General features: G+C 36.4%; 3 protein-coding genes and 1 long non-coding RNA gene across 7 annotated transcripts; 2 read left to right on the forward strand and 2 right to left on the reverse strand.

The window, feature by feature from the left end:
* The first annotated feature begins 651 nt into the window (after positions 1-651).
* On the forward strand, positions 652-9,458 carry LOC100185201 (sodium/glucose cotransporter 5-like). Its single transcript, XM_002131944.4, has 14 exons — positions 652-899; positions 1,232-1,468; positions 1,763-1,934; positions 2,588-2,707; positions 3,077-3,300; positions 3,745-3,853; positions 4,498-4,632; positions 5,120-5,270; positions 5,888-6,056; positions 6,508-6,626; positions 7,109-7,205; positions 7,873-7,960; positions 8,035-8,100; positions 8,992-9,458. Exons 1-14 carry the CDS (start codon positions 741-743, stop codon positions 9,129-9,131), a joined length of 1,986 nt encoding a protein of 661 aa, XP_002131980.1. The 5' UTR covers positions 652-740; the 3' UTR covers positions 9,132-9,458.
* A 1,001-nt stretch (positions 9,459-10,459) lies between these two features.
* Positions 10,460-15,462, forward strand: LOC100182838 (betaine--homocysteine S-methyltransferase 1-like). The gene is made up of 7 exons (XM_002131938.4): positions 10,460-10,869; positions 10,925-11,116; positions 11,765-11,927; positions 12,513-12,686; positions 13,482-13,612; positions 14,141-14,235; positions 14,863-15,462. The coding sequence occupies exons 1-7, from the start codon at positions 10,591-10,593 to the stop codon at positions 14,954-14,956; spliced, it is 1,128 nt and encodes a 375-aa protein (XP_002131974.1). The 5' UTR covers positions 10,460-10,590; the 3' UTR covers positions 14,957-15,462.
* A 1,319-nt stretch (positions 15,463-16,781) lies between these two features.
* Positions 16,782-17,235, reverse strand: papa (antimicrobial peptide A Pacific-like). The gene is given in 2 exon segments (NM_001135185.1): positions 16,782-16,913; positions 16,988-17,235. Coding segments are annotated over 2 exon segments (279 nt in total). The 5' UTR covers positions 17,217-17,235; the 3' UTR covers positions 16,782-16,863.
* A 2,092-nt stretch (positions 17,236-19,327) lies between these two features.
* LOC100182019 lies at positions 19,328-20,683 on the reverse strand. Of its 4 annotated transcripts, none has more exons than XR_003396228.1 (3): positions 20,598-20,683; positions 19,841-19,937; positions 19,328-19,537 (listed from the first exon to the last, which is right to left on the reverse strand). It is a non-coding gene; the product is annotated as an uncharacterized LOC100182019 (long non-coding RNA). The 4 variants fall into 4 exon arrangements; XR_003396227.1 differs by having other exon boundaries at positions 20,593-20,611; XR_003396226.1 differs by lacking the exon at positions 20,598-20,683 and adding an exon at positions 20,009-20,090.
* Positions 20,684-21,393: the final 710 nt, after the last annotated feature.

The following is a 21,393-nucleotide window of genomic DNA, read 5'->3' on the forward strand; positions in this document are numbered from 1 at the left end:
ATTGGCTACACTCTTAAAGAGTCTACAATATTATCAGTGTGAGAATTAACCTGTAAATTACGAGGGAGGGGATTAAGCCTTTAATTTAGCCAACAGTATTGTTCGGAATAGAATTACGTACGATATAAACGGTATTGAAATTTTATTTTATTTGTATAACATAACGTATATTTTATTTATTTCATCGAAAATAAAGCGAAGTTCATATTATTAAAACAACAAAGAAAAGGAAAGCGACAGTTATTAAACACGCTATGGATAAAGGACGTCCAAAAAGCATAAATTAAAAGACACTTATGGGCCAAATGAATTAAAAACCAAATGTTACACTGTTTCAAATGATGGTACATCAGTTCGTCGAATAGGTCTGACTCGGCATGGGAAATTGCAGCTTTTTAGCACATAATACAACAGTTGTGCCGTATATGGAACATTTACGGGACATGACTCACAGTATTCATTTTTAATGAGGTAAATTGGATATTGGATAACTCTATCATTAAATCTTTGTTTAAGTCCGTCAGCCGCAAACATACATTATGGGCAAACAACAGGCCATATATATACATGTTTGCCCACTTCTAGAAGGGCCGTTCGTATGTACACCTCAAGCAGGCGCAGATGTATGCCCTGCAGATGTATGCTACCAAGACTCGAGTAACATAACTGCATTTTATAGGCAAAGTACGAATTGTTAGATTGCTATAGGCTACCATAGTGCTTCGATCTAAACTAAAGGTATGGGCCCTTCTGGACATTCATCTTATGCAGTTACACAGTCAGCGTTTAGTACAACAGCATCAGAAGAACTAATTACCGGACAAAAAACTTACCTGGGAACAGTGGACATAGTCATTATAGTAGTTTATATGGTGGCAACCATATCTTTGGGGTTATGGGTAAGTAATGTTGGAATATGTATTTGTAGCTTATAATAATTTTCTGTATCATAGAATAGAGTATAATATGATTCACGTTTTTATTCTTTTGTATATAGATAGCCCATTCGGTAGTGAACAAAGATTACTTATACCAGAATTGTATACCCCTATTCTCACGGTATTCATCTTACCCCACAGTAATATATTCTAATTTCACCCAAACTGCATTGGCAAGTCATGTAAAACTCCAATTCCAATTTATTTAATTGCCTTATTATCAATCAAATATTATGTGCTAACGGTATATATCTTACCCCGCAATAATATATTTAATAAATGCACGATTTTAGGCATCAAGAATTGGTGCCAGAGGTTCGGTATCGGAATATTTTCTCGCGGGCAAGAGAATGTTCTGGTTGCCTGTGGGTGCCTCTGTATTCGTATCTAATATTGGAAGTGTTCATTTTGTTGGCTTGGCCGGTTCTGGTGCAATCACCGGTATAAGTGTTGGAGCATTTGAATGGGTTTCTGCGTTTTATATTTTATGCCTTGGTTGGTTCCTGCTACCGATATATGTAAGGAGCAAGGTTGGTTTAACGTTTTGTTTGAACAACCTATTAGCTTATCGTGTTATATAACTACGTCTCCCATTGCCGGTTGTTTCCTTGGGACAATTGCTCAAACTTAGTGGTCACTTATGATTGTTTAAATTGTCAGCCATTCAAAATGAAAACTAAAATCCATTCTGCAATTTCTGCAACTGGCGAAACTCTTATTTGTGGCGATGGGCATATCTAAGTATTAACGTACATTAGGTGTATACTTATCAATATGTTATCAGTAAGTTAAGTAAACTCCTGTCTTGGTATACACTGCGGTAGGTATACACGATGCCAGAGTATCTACATAAGCGTTATGGAGGTTCTAGACTTCGTGTTATATTATCAGTTCTCTCCCTTGCAATGTACGTGCTCACTAAAATAGCGGTGGACCTTTTTGCTGGCGCTTTGTTTATCCAGCAAGCACTGAATATAAACATGTATGTTGCAATAGGTAAGTCGTTGGTGATCTAGTTTTCTCGAACGCTTTTTTCACATTTGTGTCTTTTTTGTTAGTCGTAACACGGCCTACTAGAGATATCTCTAGAGATAATCGTCATGGCTTTATAGGCGATCGCATCATGACCAAATGGCATCGGGTTTGATGCTAGATGCTGCCAACGTCTGTACTAACTTTGGATGCTGCTATCCTTGTGGCGCATGTGTTCTTGTGCAAGGCATTTGGCGTTCATTGCTCCAATCCAGTAGTCACTAATGAGTCCAAAATGTCAGCCTTTTTTAAAATAATAATAATATAGTACGGTTGGGGAAGATGGGACACCTTTAGTACACAATATATAAACATCCTGATCGTGTTTCAAACAATTACCAACGGTCAAGGGGGGTCGTGAGAATACAGTTTTATAATTCTGTAAATGTTCTTTGTCTGCTACCAAATGGTGTCCCATCTTCCCCCACCCTACTATAATAATAAGCGCCCACAAAGTACTTACATGATGGCAACTCGTAAGCGGGAAAAAGGAGCATAAAACACCCGTGCGTGTTAAAAGAACTGTCGCTGCCCCGCACCGTGCGGATAAATCAGTTACATTCATGTACATTAAATACCACATTTTTTAATTTATACAATTCAATATTTAATTACAGTTTCTTTGCTTGTGATAACTGCTGCATACACACTGCTTGGTGGTTTGAAGGCAGTGATATATACGGATACGATGCAAACTCTTATCCTTCTTATCGGAGGAATTCTTCTCATGGTCATAAGTAAGACTTCAAAACTTTTGAATTCAAATTTTTTATATATTTACCGGCGCCGTGGCAGAGTGGTTAGCGCGCGTGTCTCTAACCCAAAGGTAATGCTGGGTTCAAGGCTTGTCGCTGCTACCATTGTGAGCATATGTGGCCTTGGGAAAGACACTTAACGGCAATTGCTCCAACCCATTCGTCACTAATGGTTTGTCAAAATTATTAGCCATACAGAAAAATAATCACTCACAGAGTAACATACACGGTAACTTGTAAGCTGGCACGAGGTGTATGAAACAAAAACACCCGTGTTATAACGATTGTAGTTTTCCAGCCATGCAAAGTTAAAGTAAGTTACATTAAATATCCGTAATGTTTATTAACCAGGTTTTTCAAAAGTCGGCGGCTACGAGAACTTGAAAAAACTTTACATGGAAGCAATTCCACAAACAACCAAAGACATTCTGGCGATGGGAAACTTCACTACGTGTGGAATTCCAAGAGATGACGCCTTCCATTTATTTCGAGATCCTATCAATTCAGATCTACCGTGGCCTGGAATGATTTTTGGCATCTCGATTCTTGCGTTCTATTATTTTGGAACTGATCAGGTAGAATTCCACTCTTACGATCATATAGCTTTAAAAAGGTCAACAATGTTGTAAAATATGCAGTACTGTTTAATGGGTCACCTGTAGCGCATAATATCAAAACACCTTGATCGTGTTTTAAACAATTAACAACAGTCTATGGAAGTCGTAAGGATACGGTTTTGTATTTTCTGTTTACCACGAAATGGGAGCAAAAAAGTAGAATAGAATAGTCTCCCAACTTCTCCCACCCTAGCATTTGTTAGGGTAACAGAGTGCACGTTTTTAGTCTCTTTTAATGTCCCATTTGTTAGTAAAAAAAAAACAATATTTACATAACTGTATAACAGTATTCTCATGACCACAAAAAAGCGTTGTTAATTGGTAAAAACAGGATTAGGAAATATAAAATATTATATACTAACGGTATCCATCTTCCTTTATACTGACAATATTTTTTAACAGGTTATAGTGCAGAGAGTATTAGCAGCAAAAAGCGTCAACCATGGAAAAGCTGGTTGTGTCTTGGCAGCCAGTTTAAAAATCCTACCTGTTTATATGTTTGTAATGGCAGGTAGGCACGTTTAATTGTATAAGTGTTACATATAGGGTGTGGGGATATGGGACATCTTATATAGCACATAACATTAAAATCTCCCGATCGTGTTTTAAACAATTAACAACGGTCTATGGAAGTCGTAAGAATACGATGTTATAATTATTTGTGACAATTAAACAGAATGAAAAGGTGTTCCATACTCCACCCTATTCTATATTTATCCACTCATGACTATTCAATATACCACAGCAGGTTGACTGTTTGTTTCTCTCTATAAGTTTGTTAATTATGTAACTTTTGGGTCATTGTTTATGAATAAGTTTTGTTTTAAACATTATACCGTTAAGAGTATTGCCCAAAGTAACATATTATGCAGCATCGATCATAGACCCCTGTATCATTTTGTTCATACGACTTCACAAACCACCGAGTTTTAGTTACCTTTGTACCCAATATAGTAGGGTGAGGAAATATGGGACACCTTTTCATTCTATTTTTTCATACTTTTTGGCAGTAAACAAAAAACATTCAAGGAATTATAAAACCGCATCCTCACAACTCCCACAGACCGTCGTTTACTGTTTAAAACACGATTAGGGTATTTGGATAATAAGTGCTAAAGTGTCCCATCTTACCCCACAAACTATATCTTTATTCAGGTATGGTCAGTCGTGCTCTTTTTCCCAACGAAGTCGCATGCGCAGTGCCGAGCGAATGCTTAAAGATTTGCGGAAACGAGCAAGGGTGTTCCAATATTGCATACCCAAAGCTTGTTCTGGAGGTTTTACCGAGTGGTGAGTGGTGTGGTGTTTCATTTCAAATATTCTGCTACGAATCTTGTGGTAAAGAACGTAAATTTTCGGCGTCGTGGCGAAGTGGGCGCGTCTACCTCTAAGATGTAATGGGTTCAAGGCTCGTCACTGCTACCATTGTGGGCGTATGTGTCCTTGATGGGAAAGTCACTTAACGGCAATTAATCCAATCCTTTGGTCACTAATGGGTTGTCCAAATTATCAGAAATACATACAAAAATGAAAAGATCCCCCCAAAATACAAAAAAGTAACACATACATATCCCGTGTGGTGGGGCAACGACAGTCATTATAACACGGGTGTTTAATTTTATACACCTGCAATGTAACTTTACGGGTGTTTGTTTTTAATCTATGGCTAACTACTTAAACAACTACCTTAAGTGCCCTGTTACGACCTTAGTGGTTCGTGGTACTACTCATGTTTTATTGCCAAATCGGTTTAAAGGTGTCAATTCTATATACGCAGGACTACGTGGTATAATGGTTGCGGCCATGTTATCAGCACTCATGAGTTCTCTGACGTCGATCTTCAACAGCACAAGTACTGTATTCACCATCGACGTATGGAAACGCATCCGCAAAGGGGCGACAGAGAGGGAGATGCTTATTGTTGGAAAGTAAGCCCTTTAATTTAATTGTCCCTCTTTCGCGATATTTTGCATCGCTCATAAAGTTTTTTTTGTAATCTTTAGGCTAATGAGTCAATTCTGACCCAATTTCAGGTACAAAAGCGTGTTACGGTCTATCTATTTACTAAGGTGGTGGACTATTGGGCACATTTTCATTCTATTTTTTGTCCCATTTGGTGGTAAACAAGAACTTTCAAAAAATTATAAAACCGTATCGTTATACGACTGCCATGGACCGTCGTTAATCGTTTAAACCAGCACGATCAGGATATTTGGACATTATGTGCTAAAAGTCCCGTCTTTCCCCTCCCCTCTAAATGGGTCTGCACCCAGATCGTCAATGATACTATTGTGGGCGTATATGTCCTTGGAAAAGACACTTAACGGCATCTACTCCAACCCTGTGGACACTAATGGATTGTCCAAATTATCAGTCATAAATAAAAAAATAAAAAAATCTAAAATCACCCACAAAGTAGCATACTTGGTAGTTGGTAACTAATAAGCTGGCACGGGGTGTATTTGAAACACCTGTGTTATAACGGATGTCGTTTTTCCGCCATACGCGAGGATAAAGTAAGTTACATTCATTCTGTGTTCTACAGGGTCACCGTGTGTGTTCTAGTTGTTATTAGCATTCTATGGGTTCCTGTGTTGTTATCATCAGCTGGGGGTCAAGTCTTTATTTATCTTAATTCAGTCCTTGCTTCACTTGCCCCACCCATAGCAATGCTTTATTTCCTCGGTGTTCTGTGTCCACAAGTCAACGAAAAGGTGATCATCAAATTTACCTTTTGTTTTATTTTCTATAGAGATTATTTTTCTGACGTTCACACATTTTTTTAATTTTCCAAATGTTATAGTTTAACATTTTAAGTTTTAGGCATTTTTACGATGGGCAAAAAGTTTAATAGAATTTGATGATATTATACAAAACTTCGTGTTTCGTTTTTTATTATACCTTTATACTGTTGTTTAGAAAGGATTTTTTGCTTATTCTATAAAATGTATTGACCAACACGGTCAGTTTTGCATTGATTTTCTACTAGTCAATCAAAATAGTTGTTTTTCGAAATGACACATTATATTCTAATGCTACAACGCATATTTTACCATGATGAGGAAGACCTGAATCGGAAGTCGAAACGTCGGTTATTTATAGGATCACAATTAAAGTTGCCATAAAATCTCTTTCAGGCTTAAACAAATCATATTTTATACACAGGGTGCTTTCTGGGGGTTTGTTGTTGGCATTGCGATCGGAATAACTCGACTTGTTTTGGATTTCGTTTACCCAGCGCCTGGGTGCGACCAATTAGATACAAGGCCAGCAATAGTTGCCAAGTAAGATGATATATATTGTAGGGTGGGATAAGACTTAGAACACCTTTTCGATCTATTTTTCGTCCCATTTGGTATGAAACAAAGAACATTTAAAGAATTATAAAATCGTATCCTCACGACTTCCATAAACATCACGACTTACATGATAATTGTTAAAAACCCGATTAGGACATATGGACAATTATATGTGCTAAAGGTGTCCCGTCTCCCCCATACGATATGTGTTTTTATTATTTTCCTTTACATTGGTGACTCTAAAATTTGACCCTTGAAAATAAGTTTAAATGATCGAATGTACTTCATTGTTCCAACCCAGTGGCCACTGATAGGTGGTCCAAATTATAAGCCATACTTTAAAACACTAAAATTAAATCCCAAAACAGTAATTATTCGGTAACCCGTAAGAGGACACGCGGTGTGTGTGAAACAGAATGTCCGTGTTATAAGTTTCAAACATCGGAACTACAAATTATTTTTAACAGGGTGAACTACCTGTACGTTGCTGTCATTGTTTTTATAGTTTCAAACCTTGTAGCCATCGCGGTGAGTTACTTCACAAAGAAATTATCCCCAGAGCAGGTAAGACATACTGTTTTTTATGTAGTAGGGTGGGGAACAATGGGACACCGTTTTAATCTATTTCCTCGTCCCATTTGGTAGTAATTAATGAATATTCAAGGAATTATAAAACTGTATCCTCACGACTCCCATGCATCGTTGTTAATTGTTTAAACACGATCAGGTTGTATAATTTGTGCTAAAATTGTCCCAGCATCGTACCCCACAGTAGTTATGCTTTATAACCGATTAGACGATATGATTTATAAATAGCGAGCTTTACCAAGTTTCGAGTTGCCTTATTCTTCTAACACCTATTTCTTGTATGAAGTGACAATGTAAGTTGTACCTTTATGTATATTTTCTACGCTTTAACTTAGATTTAAATAAATCGATTTATTTCCCTTCTACGACTGTCGTTTAATTTTAACACGGTGTTCTGTTTTTTTTTTATAAACTTCCAGCCCGGTTACGAGTTGCTACGTAAGTACGTTTAGTACATGTGTGCCTGACAGTTTGAACAGCTCTTTAATTACCAGTTGGCTAAAAATGAATGCTATATGTGTCTTATCTTCGGACACATGCCCATAGCGGTTGCAGTATTAGCATTGAAATCGGTATGTTTTGGTTACTACGCGAGCTCTAACCACTAAAACAACGCGGAAAGTAATAATTTAATGCTTTACAGTTGGCGAATGTAACTTGGTTCACTCTAACTGTAGACCAAAAGTCCGACGATGAGAAAAAAATACATTTAGATGGAGATGATGAAATAGGTGATCATACTAACATGAATACGCTGTGGTTATGTATGAATGTACTTGATATTTGAGGTGTTGTTTTATTTTAGAGATGCAGCAAATCGCTTCGTGTGACGGTGACGAAAAATACCATGGCCAGGATAGTATCAGAAAAGGTAAGCAAAGCTACATAGACGCTCAGTTAGATTTCTGAACAAAGATTTTTATATTGTTTGAACAATGTAGTATATATAAAGGTCGCGTGCTAGGAAAATACAGACTAATGCGCAGCCATCACCGGCTTACCCAATCAAATCGCTCTTTTACGCTTCGATGACAAATTATACAAGACTTACGTCTTACCTAAACCACAAACTATAGCAGAAAATTAAACCCTAGGACGTAACTAAAGCGAGACAGAGCGATTTGGTTGTTTGTAAACGGCTGAGTATTAGTCTATATATATTTAAATATTGGCCAACGCGTTGCCACAAGTCAGCACATTTCCTGTATTTGAGTTATTGTAAAATATTTTATAGGGGGGTGTCTGTTCGTGGGATTCGGTATTCTTACATGAAATAGCTGTGTGTATATATTTACCTGCAGCGTTAAGTTTTTTTTAATTTAAAAAGCGTGTTTAGCAGACATTGTATTGTCATATATTAGGGTATAGTCATAGTACCGTGGGGTAGTATGGGACACCTTTAGCATATAATATCCAAATATCCTGGTTGTGTTTTAAACAATTAACAACGGTCTATGGACGTCATAAGGATACGGTTTTCTAATTCTTTAAATGTTCTTTGTTCACTAACGAATCAAGCGAAAAAATAGGTTGAAAAAGTGTCCCATCTTCCCCCACCCTACCATATATATTGTCATATATTAGCATGGTAGTGTATCAGCTACGCTTTATTTTTCTACAAATGATTAATAACCTTGTATACCGTTATCTATAAACGACACATGTTTGCACCCAAGTCTGCGAGGTACTCTGTAAATATTTACAATCTTTTATAATCTCCCGTAAACTGGTTCGAACTCTCACCTGATATTGTTCTGCGCAGTGAACCCAGACAGCGGCATTCAATACCTGTCTAATCCAGTTCTAACCGGATCCGGCAAAGTACGTTGGGGCAATGTTATCAACGCTGCGGCAATCCTGCTCATGGTTGTTATGGGGTTTTTGATAGGTTATTATGCCTGAATATAAAGTAGTGTGGGGTAAGATGGGTAAAGTTAGCACATAGTATCCAAAATTTCGTAATCGTATTTTAAACAATTAAAAATGGCTTTTTGCAAAGATACAGTTATAAAGTTTAGTAAATATTTCCTGTTAACGATAAAACATAATGAAAACATGAACCGTTTTGGCCCAAACTATTAAAAGAGACACAGTGATCCTAGACCTAGATATTATAATTTAAAGTCGTGTTATATAGCTTGAAAACATTTACAGAACATACACAGTCGTCGTATAAAAATAGTTGCAAATTCGTGAAACTGCCACAATACACTGTTTACAGTATCAGTAGTTGGTGTGTTCTTATTTCAACCGAAAATATATTGTATAGTAGGGTGGGGGGAGATGAGACACCTTTAGCACATAATATCCAAATATCCTGATCGTGTTTTAAACATTTAACAACGATCTACGGGAGTCGTAAGGATATAGTTATATAATTCTTTGAATGTTCTTTGTTTGCTACCAAATGGAACGAGAAAATCGAATGAAAATGTGTCCCATCTTCCCCCACCGTACTATAGTGAAGATGATTATGTATTACAAATTGCTAGAAGATATTTTTACACTTATATTTTATGTGTGTAAGGTGTGGTAAAACATGGCAGACACAGAAGTATATACTCTGTTGGGAATATGAACGGTGCATGCGTACTGCAAGTTTGCAGATAGTTTAATAAGTAATCGACTAATCGTTAACTGTTTTCATTGGTTGCGAATTTAGCCTATACAGCAGTACTTCCTATAAGCGAAAGCAAATATTGTTTTCAATTAAATATTAGGCTGGTTAAACAACTCTGTAAACAAAGACAGCACCGCTACGCTGTAAAGTCTGTTATTCTCTCACAGGTTTAATTACTTACACCCTACTGCGTCACAATTACAGGCACTCAAATAAATCGTGTGTAATCATTACTCAGCATTTCTCGCAAGTGAAAAACACATTTCTGTTTTAGCTTGGTTGTCGGTTTCACCGCAGTTAAAATAGACAGCATAAAGCGCCAGTCGCATTGTGAATAGGCGTGTTTAAATAGTTTATGTTTTCGTAGCAAATGGTAAGGGTTTTTGTATGTACATGCATGGCCTACTCAATATTTGTATGTACATGCATGGCCTACTCAATTTTGTATGTACATGCATGGCCTACTCAATGTATTGAGTAGGCCATGGTACATGGTATACTACTCTGTTTTTGAATTTTACTGCAAAAGTGCAAGTCATAGTGCTACAGTACGAGACAATGTTATGGCGATATATAAAAGGTTACTGAGCGTCATTTCCTTTTCACGAGCTGTGTTTATGTGTGTCGTTTTCGCTGCCTCAGACTAGTACTCTAGTCACTTTAGGAGCCGTTACGGTTCAAGTAATTTGCTACAACTATATTGTATTCGACAATAAACCAGATTTGTAGGAAAACAACAAAATGTCCAAAATTACTGCACAAAAGAAAGGCCTATTGGAAAGGCTAAAAGAAGGTCCTGTTGTGGGCGATGGTAGCATGTGTATGACTTTGGAGAAGCGAGGTTACTGTAGAGCAGGTCCCTGGACGCCAGAAGCTGTAATTGCTTATCCAGACGCCGTGAAGCAGCTTTTACGAGAATACTTGCGTGCTGGTGCTGATGTTCTGCAGACACCGTGTTTTTACTGCAGCGATGGAATGCTTAAAAAGGGTACAGCGTCCGGTGAAACGGTAGCCTACACTGTAAGTCATTAATTTATGATACAAGAAATCCTCTAATGCGCGCTTGTGTTAACAGACTGATGCAATAAACGAAGCTGCTTGCAAAATCGCCCACGAAGTCGCGGCCGAAGGAAATGCTCTGGTTTGTGGCGGACTGTCCCCAGTTTTGTCGTATCTTCGTGAACGAGATTCTGCAAAGACAAGAGCCGAGTTTGACGCCCAACTTGATGTGTTTATCAAATACAAAGTCGACTTCGTACTGGCAGAGGTTGGTTAATATTAAATTACGTTTTCTTATGCCTTTGCTTTGAAAAGGTTTTTGAACCGTTAAACTGCTGGCAAAATTTCAAGCAAAACGTGAAACCCCTTCGTCATTAGGACGGGTATTTGGTGCATTGTTTTCAGCTGCGGTTTTTGGCCGGGCTGGATTTTAGCCCGAGGTCACCCATGTAGAACGCCGTTTCATTTTGGGGATAAAAAATTTACCAGAACGCTATTCAATTAGTCCAAATGCACTTTAAACCCATATTGCATAAAATTGAATTACTTTGTTATCTGAATTAAATTAAAATTTTTGATTCCACACATATCAGTTCCCGTTTGTGACCAATATAAATGCACTGTTAAGCTTCGGTTAAGGGTTGAAGATTAATTTTCTGCGACCTAATTAGTATAATAGAGTGGGGGTAGATGGGACACCTGTTCATACCATTTTCTTTTCTCATTTGGTAGTTAACAAAAAAATATTCAAAGAATTATAAAACTGTAGCCTTACGACTTTTATAGATCGTTGTTACTTCTTTAAAATACAATCAGGATATTTGGATATCATGTGCTAAAGGTGTCCCGTCTTCCCCGACCCTACTATATAGAGCGATTTGGTTGGTTTTTAATTTTTAATTTCGTTCAATTCCAGTTTTTTGCACACGTCGAAGAACTCGAAATATGCGTTGACGTGATGAAAAAAGCAAAAATGCCGATTGCATGCTCGATGAGAATTGGACCCATGGGAGACTCCAACGGAGTCTCTGTTGAAGAATGTGCTGTGAGGATGGCTAAAACTGGAGCTGACCTCATAGGTTTGTGGTCAGCAGCGCACTGCTGAATGCATAGCTCTTACCACTGTGGTTATGAGTTGCAAAAAACCGCGATGGTAAATTTATCAAATCTGTTTGTTTTGTCTGAAAAACTGTTCCCAAGATATAACGATTAAATGACAGTGTTAGTAATTAAAGCTATCAACTTTAAGTATAAACTATTTATTTTTTTAACACAATATTTAGTAATACAATTGTTTTGTTGTCAGATTTAACTTTAAATATTATCTTAGAAATTCTAACACTCAGCAGGTCTAACAATTAACAAATAATTGAATTATTAAATGCAGCCTATTTTTCCCCGCATTGCAGGCACTGGCAGTCTTTTTAACACGGGTAATCTGTTTCATATAATTTATGCTCATTTACCAGTTACCATGTAAGCAACTTTGTGGGAAATTATATTTGTAAATAACATTTGAACCTTTATGTATAGTGATAGTATACTTTGATAAAAGCATGATAACTAGTTTCGCAAAACGGCCTTTAACCCGCATACACCAATACGTTTTTTTTCTGGAGTGCCTTATTCTTAGAGCTCATGTCTTAAAATTGCATTAATACCAGGAATAAACTGCCTGTACGACTTCGACACCTGTCTGAAAACATTGAAACGAATGAGAGATGCTTTGGACAAAGAAGGTTTGAAAACACCTCTCATGTGTCAACCGTTGGGATGGAGGTGCCCAGAAGTTGAAGACAAACTTATTGGCTATCTTGATTTGCCAGAAACACCCTTAGGTAAATATACCAAACACAATTTATTTATCGTGGGTTGGGGTAAGATGGGACACGATTTCATTCTTTTTTTTTCTCGTCCCATTTTGTAGTACACAGAAATCATTCAATGAATTATATAACTGTATCCGTACGACTTTAATAGAGCGTTGCTATTTGTGAACGACACGGTCAGGATATTTGGATAACAGGTTCTATGGGTATCCCATATTACCCTATATAGTATTATCTACATTGTATTATGGCTTCAGATGAATGCCGTTAGTACATCGAGCCTATATCTCTATAATGAAATATATAGTGTATATAATACTGTTGGGTAAGATGGATACCAATACCACATCCACATAGTATTTCATCTTTCCTAATCGTGTTTCAAGAATTAACAACGCTTTAATATAGAATGTTCTTTGGTTACTGCCAAATGGGGCGGGAAAATAAAATGAAAACATGAACCATCTTACCCCAACCTAATATATAGTAGTGTAGGGAAAGATGGGACACAGTTTCGTTCTATTTTTCTATCCTATTTAGTGGTAAACACAAAATATAAAATTTATTATAAAACCGTATCTTCACGTCTGGCACATAGACCAATGTTAATTGTATAAAACACAATCAAGGTATTTGAATATTATGTGCTAAAGGTGTCCCATCTTCCCCCACCCTACTGTACCAACATACTATTGTTGTTTTGCTTCTAATACCCTTATCTTCACTGCTTTAACTAATGTGTTCTTCGCTACTGTATTCGAACATGTATTTTTTGTTCTTGAGTTAATAATATATTGCCTACAGCGTTGGACCCTCGTACTGCAACAAGATTTGAGGTCCACGAATTCACCAGAGCCGCTTATAACTTGGGAACGCGTTATATTGGAGGTTGTTGTGGAATGGAACCGCATCATATTAGAGCTATTGCACAGGAGGTAATTAAGACTAGTGGTATTATAGAAAGATGGGGGAAATGGGACAGATTTTCATACTATTTTTTGTCTCATTGGGTATTAAACAAAGAAAAATCAAAAATTTCTAAAACTGTACTCACGACTCCCATAGACCGTTTGTATTGTTTAAAAGACGATCAGGATATTTAAATATAATGTGCTAAAGGTGTCCCATCTTACCTCGTTTATTATACTTATTATTATGTATTATACAAGATTTAGGATAAATAGGAATAGGACCGCATCATATGAGAGCTATTACACAGAAAGTAGCTTTAATACAACCATAATGAGGTACTTGGTATGCCTGGCCTGTTTTGGCAATGATTCTGCTAAATATCATAAAAGCACACACAGATTTATTATTTATACCGTGGCGTCATGACTCTGTCTGAAAGAGCTTGGTTAATTAATACAAAGATTGGAAAATGTTATTATGTGGGAACGGTATCCATTTTACCCCACAGTACTATAATCCAATTAACGGCAACAATATGGCATTACACGCAGCTTGCTCCTGAAAGGAAAAGGGACCCCCCTGTGCAAGATATGTGCCCACCGACGGGATTTATGCAGTTTAGTGGACTGTCCAACATTAAAGAGAAGTATGCGGCTAAAAATATGCACACTACTGCTGGCTGCTAAATATGACCCCTTTTGATATATAAGACACTGTATGCCTTTGCCTAACGGTTCTATTTTTATGGTTTAGTGATCCGTGCCAGTTTTGTACAAGGACCAAAATTATTTCTGCTAGCTGCTAAATATGTCTTGTTAATATGAGATACCTTACGCCTTTGCTAAAGTAGGATTTTCCTACATTTATCGATATGTGCGAGACTGCGACATTTTGGAGAAGGGCTTTTTTTCTAAATCTTTTAGCGACGAATTTTTAAACATGCATATAGTTTCGATTATTTTAGTTCACGTATAGATACACTAACGCGTTTCACTGCTGGCGCCCTGGCGACATAGTAAAAACACCTTGTAACCTGGGAACTTTAGTGGTCACTAATGGGTTGTCCAAATTATCAGCCAAACATAAAAAAAATTAAAAAGGAAAAAAAATAGTTCTTTACAAAGTAACATACATGGTAACTCGTAAGCTGACACGAGGTGTATGGAACAGAACACTCGTGTTATAACGACTGCGTCGTTTTCTAGCCACGCGAGGATAAAGTAAGTTACATTCGTTCACATTCGTTTACTAACTTATGAGGATGTTTTGATAGAGCTTCAATGGACTTTTGGACCAATACGAAACCTGGAAGTGGTCGCCCATTTAACCCGGCAAGCACACAAACGGAAGGCGGAAGATTTATGTAAACAATACAACATCATGCGTAGTAATACGAGAGTTAGTGACGCAATTAATTGGTGTCTTTGTATAAATGTAGTAGGGTGGGGTAAGATGGGACACCTTTTCATTCATGTTTCCCGTCCCATTTGGTAGTAAAAAAAGAAAACTCAAGAAATTATAAAACCGTATTCTCACGACCCCCATAGACCATTGTTTATTGTTTAAAATACAATCAGGATATTTGGATATTATGTGCTCCGTTAACCCCACCCTATTATAGGACGTTGGTTCTTAAACGGTTTACGAAGTGCTGTGAACAATATACTAAATATGGCGATTTATTTTAAACAAGTTATTAAATTATAGCACTACTCTTGTATAAATACAAATCCTCAATGTCCAACATGAATGCAACTTCCTTCCGTTTTCACCACTGTTTAAGAACCACTGTTATAGTTGGTATAATTGTTATTCTAATTTCGCTTCGTAGTTTAAGCACTCGCAATAAAAAACAAGCAAAAAAATTATGCAACAAAAAGTAAAATAAAGTAGAAATTATGCAATAAAAAGTAAAATCTTCTCTTTTCTATGTCTTATTTCTCCTCCATGTTTCGCCCATGTCTCGTTTATGTGTAGACATTTTAAAATATTATGCCCTTATATTTCACACGTTGTACTTAGGCTGATAAAGTTTAGTGTTATATGTAGGAGTTAGGCAGTGATAATTAATCTATACAAATAATTCATTCTGGACTTGCGGTACGCAAGTCAGCTATTTCTATAGTTTTATGTATAGATAGGTGGGGGGAGATGGGACACCTTTTCATTCTATTTTCTCGTCCCGTTCGGGAGTAAACAATGAACATTTAAAGAATTATGAAACTGTATCCCAACGACCCCCCAAATAGGCCGCTGTTAATAGTTTAAAATACGAACAAGATCCTAAAAGTGTCTTATCTTTCCCTACTCTACTATATTACGAAGCGATATTCCCATAAAATTATGTTTCTGCGCTTATTATCTTACTCAGTTTACCCTCTAGAAGTTGCTTGTATTATTTTATGGTAATAGTCTCAGAGGAAATCTTTCAGGCAGGTATTGTCAAGATATAGTAGGGTGGGGGAAGACGGGACACATTTAGCACATAACATCTAAATGTCCGGATCGAATGAACAGGTGTTCCATCATCCGGAATAGAATGAACAGGTGTCCCATATTTTCCCACCCTACTATATTACACATAATCAGATTTCTACATTTGACGTCATCTGGTTTAAAAGAGGTAGTTGATCTTGTTATTAAAATAATATAAAAAACGCAAAAATGTAAAAAAAATCGAATCGACATTAAAGGGACATAAAGAAAATTAAGTAAAAACGATATATTGACCACCAGCAGCATTTTTTATCATATTTTCTTTGCAAACGGCATAAATAAGACACAATAAATACAAACCAAATGGGAACGACAATAAAATGACACCAAAATGATTCCTTTTTTATGTAGTGTTTCTCTTTTATATCTTGTGCACCCATATACGCAAAAACTTGAACAAAACATAAACAAAACGTTGACGTAAAGTTTACCCCGCTTATACGGTTAAAAGCCTATATATCGCTGTTATGTTTTAGTTACGAGTTTGTGACTGTGGTCAAGAGTGATGTATAGCGACCACCCTTATTTTCTTCCAATTAGATATATGTTTTAATATGTTTTAACTGTAAGCTTGTTTTAACAACTGTTGTTTTGTTCTGACTTTTCGTTTCGAAGAGACAAATAAAGTTATTATAGTGGGGTGGGGAGACAGGACACCTTTAGCATGCCCCTTTAAGAAAAACTCAAGATATTTTTGCAAGTATTTATTCACCTTTAAATACACTACGATAAACGAGTTTCGTTCTGATTAATCGTAGAGCTGGTGTTTGCTTATCGCTTATTGTTCTTGCATAAGAGCTTCGATGGCCTGCGCTTCCAATGCGTCTTCTACAGGATGAAATTAGAAAATAATACGCTGTTTAATATTGAGGTGTTCTTTACTTTTCAACTTGTTAACTTACCCAACATATCAGCTTGGCTTGTTGGTTGTTGGTTCCATCTCTTTCTGCGCCACAAACTCCAGTCTGGGTTGTTGTGGACGTATGGGGTTCTGACATAGGGATCCGCTATGGCGACATGTGGCAAAACTGCTCTTCCCACTCTGGCGACGGTTCTTACAGCACTTCTTAGAGCAGCATCGGCAGATACAGCTAAGCAGATCACGAGAACAAAGGCAGCTCCAAACTTCATCTTTGTTTGTTAAGGAACAACTGAATGAATTCTGATCAGCATTGCCACTTTTTAAACCCTTTTTAACTAGAATCAAAGCGTTCGTGGAACAAGTTGTTATTTCCTGCCAACTGCATTTACATAAAGAACGTTTTCTCTCATCGTGAATTACCTCGAAGTAAGTATTTGTCCTTTCTTCCCAGACGAGAAAACGTGCATTCAATTACTTTGTTTTGTATTCAGTCTATGGCACTCTAATGACCTTTGTGGAGACACGTTGATTTTCAACTAAAATGCAACATCAGAAGCAACTATTACCAAACAGCGGTCTTTTGCGTAATTAATGTTTGAAGCAACATATATTGAAATTGTTGCAAGTTTTGGTTTATATGAAAAATTGAAACCACGAACTCGCAAAAATGTGATTTAAGATAAAAATACACTATTTTACACTTTTCCAAAAACGAAAAAGACAAATAAAACTTAACAAATTCATTTAAGCTCATTGTGAATCATCTTTTTTTTCTTTATTTTAGACACAAAGGGGGGTCACAGTTTGATTACTCGGTGTTTCCATGACTATGTCTTGGTGATATACACTATATAGTATCTCTATGGTCAAGGCGTAATTTGGGCAGTTACAATTTTACAGTAAAACAGTACAAATTATGCTGAAAGAACACAAACCACGAACTGTAAAAATAGTACTAATATTTCAATAATTTCTGTATTTAACGTCGTATTAGTACACTAAAATCATACCGTTTTGGGCGAATTAATTAGGTATGGGACTGGTCAAATCATAGAAACCTAAACATATCTTTAGGTATATGCTGGGTAAAATGCCTTTTCAGCTCTGTGTTGTTGACAGTTATTCCCAGCCAGCCCGCAGAAAAAAAAGGCTCTGAAATACACACATAGCCTTTGCACCGGTGAAAACGTATGGGAAGCTACAGAACGTGACTATTTTGCTTTACCGTTTCAACCAATCACAGCGAAGCAGTGCCCTTTCTTGGAAATTTTCAGCTCTGTGTCGATGACAGTAGATTCCTGCAGAGCTTGCAAGAACAAAGCACGCTGCAATAACGCTTACATTGGTGGCGTAATATATTTGCTGTGATGGTGCTATTTCTATCTGGTATGGGCATTCCTTTATTAGTACCAAACATGGTTTAAAAATTACCATGGCAGAATCGGTAATAGGTTTTTTCATACTAATTATAAAGTATCTGGGATTGCACAATTTACAACACTCATAGATATTCCCCCCTAAAGTGGTATATGTTTGTACCTCTTATTAAGTCTATAGGCTCATTCTAGTTCATAAACATTTACTACTGGTTTAAATATATGATGCACTTCGCTTTGTGTCCTTACAATTGCTCTAACCAAATATTCATTCATAAAGTTACATATGCAGTTACTCGCAAGGGGACCAAGGTGTTTATACAGACAACCCAATATGCTATATACAACTGCCGTTGCCCCACGAGGATTAACTTGCATTCGTTCAAAACATGGTATTGGCATTCAACCGAAGTAATTCGTCTTTTAAAAGTTTAAATTTAACCTGTATAGAATCGGTAATATATAGTAGGGTTGGAGAAGATGGAATTCGGCGTAAGTCGTGCCCCTTTTTTCAAATCTCCGAATTAACGGTATATCCATTTAATGATGGACGAAAAAATGTTAAAATTCTATTTGACAGTATTTATTCTCACAGTCGAACAGAAAGCCTAACAAAGAAGATTACTGTTGTGAGGTATTCAGTTTCGGTGTATTCAGACTACTCTTTTTTTCAATGGTTAAGTTTTTTAACGCTTTTTGAATCTTAAAAGTCCCGAGTTCGTATAGTTTAGTAAAATAGGCTGAAATATTTCGTACAGTTTAAGCTTGTCTGCGGGTTATTTTTATTTATTTTAATAGACCTCCATTATTAAATAAACAAAAAAGTCAAGATTAATTGACAGTATTCTTACGGCTACAAATCGACATATAATCAATTGCTGTTTTTAAACATTACAAATCGGCGTTAAATATAAATGCTAGGTGCTAACGGCATACCATTTTACCACACGGTACTAGTAGACCATGATTAAATAAAAAGACTACGTAATCGAGCAGTCGAAACATAATGTGTTTGTTGTTTTATTTATAACAAACAGAATTTTGCCTTGCTTAATTTTGTATTAAACGTTTAAAGAAGCTGTCAGCCACATCGTCAGAAAAGTCAAAGATCTTTTTGTTGGTGTCATAAGGGCCATGTCTTCTATGTAAGCAGCCATCATGAAATCCATCACTTTTTACATAGCAGTTGTCGTAGTCAGCGCTATCGGCCAAGACTGAAAAAGTAGAGTAATTGTTCCAAAAAAAAACAATAAATAGCCTAACCCTATATACGGTTATAATTGAATGGATTACTGTAACTTATTTATCCTCGCGGGAACGAGTCATAACACGAATGTTATATTTTATGCGACTCATTACCGCTTACAAGATTTGTTAGTTTTGTTTAAACATCACACAAAGTATACACTATTTTGCTTTAAATTAATTCCCATTGGCTGATGCACGATTTTTATATGATTTGTAACAGAAAAAGTTAGAGTTGTTATCTAAAGTTATATAGCAAAAAAATAAATTACTATTTTGCATCGGCGCTTCACTTCTACGATCAGCCCAAGCGGTCGTGAGGACCGAAAGTCCGATGACAAGCATGAGGAAAAACGCTGACTTATTCATCTGTATAGAAACAATATCAGTTACACTCACACTTACAAGCCAAATAAACCTAACTAACTTAATTTACTAACTTCGGAATGGAGATAAATATGATATCGTGTGGGAACTCATTGCCTTTTATTTCAAATGGGACAATTACAATAGGCAGAACAGTGATTTCCGAAACGACCTGTTTTCAAAGAAAGAAGTTCTTCATTACATCCTGGTTTTTTAAATCCCTTATTTTTCCGCCTGCAAACATTGCAACATCTGGTAATTCGTCGGTTTGATAACTGGACTATATAGTCATATAGTGTATGCAGCCCTAACTATATATATGTTTGCAGCATATCTTTACACTTACGAAGGTGTTTTATAATTATAGTTATAGTAGGGTGGAGCAAATTGGGACACGTTTTCATTCCCTTTTCTCCGCATTTTTTGCGTAGCAACTCTAAAAGAGCGCTGTTAATTGCTACGTTTTACCATTTTACCCTATAGGCTACACTATACTACACTAAAATGGTATATATTACACAGGCTTTCCTAATCTATAAATTCTCCATCAACTAAATTGGTGTTTCGATCTTTCGGTTTAAATCTTCCATTTTTGTATTCAAAACTGCTGATCAAATCTTAGTTACATCATTCACACTCACAAGTTAAATAAACCGACCTTACTTTAATAAAGATGATATCGTATGATAAATAGCACTGCCTTTTATTCAGTTATTGTATTTTTGATTTTGGACAATCAAACTGCTGATCGTTGTTTAAAATTTAGTGCTGTGTAATCTTTATAATAAACATTACTTTGTCCATACGTTTCCTTCTGACTGAAATATGTGACGACGTGATTTCTCAGTTTGTGTTAATTTCTTTTTGCGTTTTTTTTCTAACTAATTAGTCACCTGCTCACCTCCTTAATTGAATTTTTTTGGGTAGTTCTCCACTGGGCTACACTGGACGAAACTATGTGTTTATATGACGGTTTATAAACCACAAGGGAACAACATAATTTCGTGTTATTTACGTGTATTTCTAATATTGAAATTAATCATTAATCAAAGAATTAAGACTTTAAAATGTCCCGTCTTATCCTGTGTGTTTGTGAATAATTGAAATTATAATACTGTAGTACTAGTTCGTGGTATCACCCAAAAAACGCTGTATATTTTAAATTTTGGAAATATTGGACAATATGTGCTGAAATTTTCCGTCTTATGGTCTACTATATTATAATAGAGCATATATAGGTCATATAGAAAGACTACACAATCGAGCAGTCAACGCATATGTGTTGTTGTTTTATTGATAACAACAGGCAGAATTTTGCAATGTTTAATTTCTTAATAAACTTTCAAAAAAGCTGTCAGCCACATCGTCAGAAAAGTCTTTCATGTTGGTGTCAAGTCTTCTCTGTATACAGCCATCATAAGACACATCACTTTTTGTAAAGCAGGGGTAGTAGCCACTA

Source organism: Ciona intestinalis, chromosome 1 (assembly GCF_000224145.3).
Source record: "Ciona intestinalis chromosome 1, KH, whole genome shotgun sequence".
NCBI lineage: Eukaryota > Metazoa > Chordata > Ascidiacea > Phlebobranchia > Cionidae > Ciona > Ciona intestinalis.

Coding starts and splice junctions, on each gene's coding strand:
- LOC100185201 (XM_002131944.4), top strand. CDS start 741: ATGGGCCCTTCTGGACATTCATCTTATGCAGTTACACAGTCAGCGTTT. Junction 900..1,231: donor CCATATCTTTGGGGTTATGG/GTAAGTAATGTT, acceptor GCACGATTTTAG/GCATCAAGAATTGGTGCCAG. Junction 2,708..3,076: donor AATTCTTCTCATGGTCATAA/GTAAGACTTCAA, acceptor TTTATTAACCAG/GTTTTTCAAAAGTCGGCGGC.
- LOC100182838 (XM_002131938.4), top strand. CDS start 10,591: ATGTCCAAAATTACTGCACAAAAGAAAGGCCTATTGGAAAGGCTAAAA. Junction 11,117..11,764: donor TCGACTTCGTACTGGCAGAG/GTTGGTTAATAT, acceptor GTTCAATTCCAG/TTTTTTGCACACGTCGAAGA. Junction 11,928..12,512: donor AACTGGAGCTGACCTCATAG/GTTTGTGGTCAG, acceptor CATTAATACCAG/GAATAAACTGCCTGTACGAC.